We start from the raw sequence: 2,587 nt of genomic DNA, 5'->3' as shown, positions 1-2,587 counted from the left end.
GCCAGATTGTCATAGCAAAGTCAGAATTACCTCCTCTCTTAGGTTCATGAAACGGTCGTCCATAAAATGCATTGCTGTTCTGTTGTAAGTAATCTTAAAGATTCCTAAATGCATCTACTTTCGGAAGGCCAAATAAAGTGCTTTTGCTTTCGCCTAGAAACACACAGCGTCTCCCTGACATGGCTGCTTCAACACTAACTGCGGTTACTGAAACCACGCCTTCTTTCTTTGCGTGCACATTTGGGCGCATTATGCAAATATTTCCACATAGTGAGGTAGATATGTGGGGGCGTGTTAGAACGAGCCGTTTTAGGGGGGCGTGGCAGAGTCTTAACTTTGATAAAGTATATCTCTTTGGTTTTGAGACTTTAGACTTTGCAACTTCAGGGATCTTATCTATTCACGAACAGCTTGTAACACTCCCAAAGAGAAAGGAAAACTTGAAATCGCATCATATGACCCCTTTAAGACTGGTTTTGTGCTCCAGGGTCACATATTTCTTTCTTATGAAAGATATGTTGGAAATATTCATGTTTATCAAAGAGGTTGCTTTCAGCTTAATATCCGTGACCTGCATCTGTGTTTATTTGTTTGCTTTTGTATTATTAATGCTCCTTAGCCCAGTTTCACTTCCAGTTCTGTCACATCCGGGTCATGTTCCAGTACTTCAGACTCTGCAATCACTCCGTGGAGCATGGGTGAGAGATCATGAGTTTATTCATAGATTACATTTCAGTGTTAAGTGTTTATGAGAGAATCATCATGTGTAGTTCTGCCACACCAATTTTTGTATGACACAGCTGTGTGTATGTTTGACTTTTCAGAGTTGCCTATTGCTTGGTTTAATGTTTTTTGAATGACTGAAATATTTCTGATATAAGAAAAATCTGTGATATAACTAAATGCTGGTCAGCATTCGTCAATATGCAAAACGTCAAAAGTTTGGAATAATTCAGATTTTTAATGTTTCTGAAAGAAGTCTCTTATGGCTGCATTTATTTGCTAAAAATGACTAAAAACAATACATATTTATTAGGCGTGTAATTAATAAAATAAATCAATTAATTATAATAAAAAATAATAATGATTGTTTTATTATTTATAAATAATTATAATAATTATGTATTGTTATGTGGTGTGTGTGATTTAATACAATTAATACATTTCAGATGTTGATGATGATATTATTATTATTATTATGCATGTAATAAATAATATTAAATTATAGTAATTCTTAATAATATAATAGTATTTTAATTTTTATTAGAAATTATGATAATTATTTTAATAATAATAGTAACATTGTAAACATTTACTATAATATTAATATTATTATTTATTAATAATAGAACAATAATAATAATAATAATCTGACCAATTGATTAATTTACTAATATTATATTTTTATTATTTTTCTGTGGAAACTGTCAATACTATATATTTACTGATTTCCTATAAATAACATTAATATTGTTTTCATAATGAATTAATACATTAATGCCCAATCTGTTTCACATTAATATTACTCTATGCAATTTCTAAGCTATTTTCAACGGTAAAAATCCACCAATTCCAGATCCCAGTTGTTTGTGTTTGTTTTTCCCTTACAGTTGCATGTGTGTCTTCTGCTAATTTTTTTTAATTAATTCAGTTGAATTGTACCAAAATTATTCCGCATCATGACAAAATTTTTAGTTATGAGTCTGTTAGTAATAGAACTGTTAGAGCAGACATCTCCATACCTTCTGATCATTGTTGTAAATATATGGATCTTTCCTCTTTCAGTTGGACGTGAATCAGAACATGCTCCTCCCTGGGGAGAATCGTCTCCGGATGACTATCGCTATGCAAACCAGATATACACCGACCCCCGAGAACGAGAAAAAGAACAACACGACATGAACAAAAGGTGAAAGTCCTGTTCAACCAGTGACCCTTACACACATCACATTAACACTGCATCCCGAAACTCTAAAGAGGTCCTTCTGATCCACAGAATACTGGACCCCTCCAACTCCTGGCAGTTTGACGACTTCAAGAAGTGTTACGGTGAGATCCTGCACCGATGGGGCATGAAGGACAAGAGGGCAGAGGTGCTCAAATTTGTCTCCTGCCCTCCAGAGCCACACAAAGGCATAGGTAAGTTAAAGAAACAGGGTTCCAAACAGCTTCTGGGACAGACTATCAGACCGCCACAGAAAATGGTTTTATCTCATTACTCAGTTTGTTACAAAAAAGTGTAATGCACTTATAAGAGTGTGTAGAAGTAGATATGTGCATCTTGGGTTGTTGTTAAAGCACTTATAATTATTTACAGATAATATGAGATGTAAAGATGTTTAAATTGTTAAATTGTAGACAGTTCTGTAAAAGCAACAAAAAGTGACAAAAAAACCCTACTTAAACAGTAACAATAAAATGTATTACACTTAACAAAATTATAAATGCAACACTTTTGTTTTTGCCCCCATTTTTCATGAGCTGAACTCAAAGATCTAAGACTTTTTCTATGTACACAAAAGGTCTATTTCTCTCAAATATTGTTCACAAATCTGTCTAAATCTGTGTTAGTGAGCACTTCTCCTTT

The 2,587-nt window shown here is 33.4% G+C and overlaps 1 protein-coding gene across 2 annotated transcripts in view; it reads left to right on the top strand.

The window, feature by feature from the left end:
* The window catches only part of LOC107686576 (WD repeat-containing protein 59-like), a 19,110-nt gene that overhangs the window by 13,786 nt on the left and 2,737 nt on the right, over positions 1-2,587 (top strand). For both annotated transcript variants that reach the window (XM_016483642.1, XM_016483643.1), the window contains 3 exons: positions 620-698; positions 1,786-1,909; positions 1,997-2,139. In XM_016483642.1, coding sequence (XP_016339128.1) covers positions 620-698; positions 1,786-1,909; positions 1,997-2,139 — 346 coding nt within the window. The remainder of the gene's footprint in view (positions 1-619; positions 699-1,785; positions 1,910-1,996; positions 2,140-2,587) is intronic.

This window comes from Sinocyclocheilus anshuiensis, unplaced genomic scaffold (genome assembly GCF_001515605.1).
Source record: "Sinocyclocheilus anshuiensis isolate Anshui unplaced genomic scaffold, SAMN03320099.WGS_v1.1 scaffold733, whole genome shotgun sequence".
Lineage (NCBI taxonomy): Eukaryota > Metazoa > Chordata > Actinopteri > Cypriniformes > Cyprinidae > Sinocyclocheilus > Sinocyclocheilus anshuiensis.
This window is presented reverse-complemented; position numbering and strand designations above follow the sequence as displayed.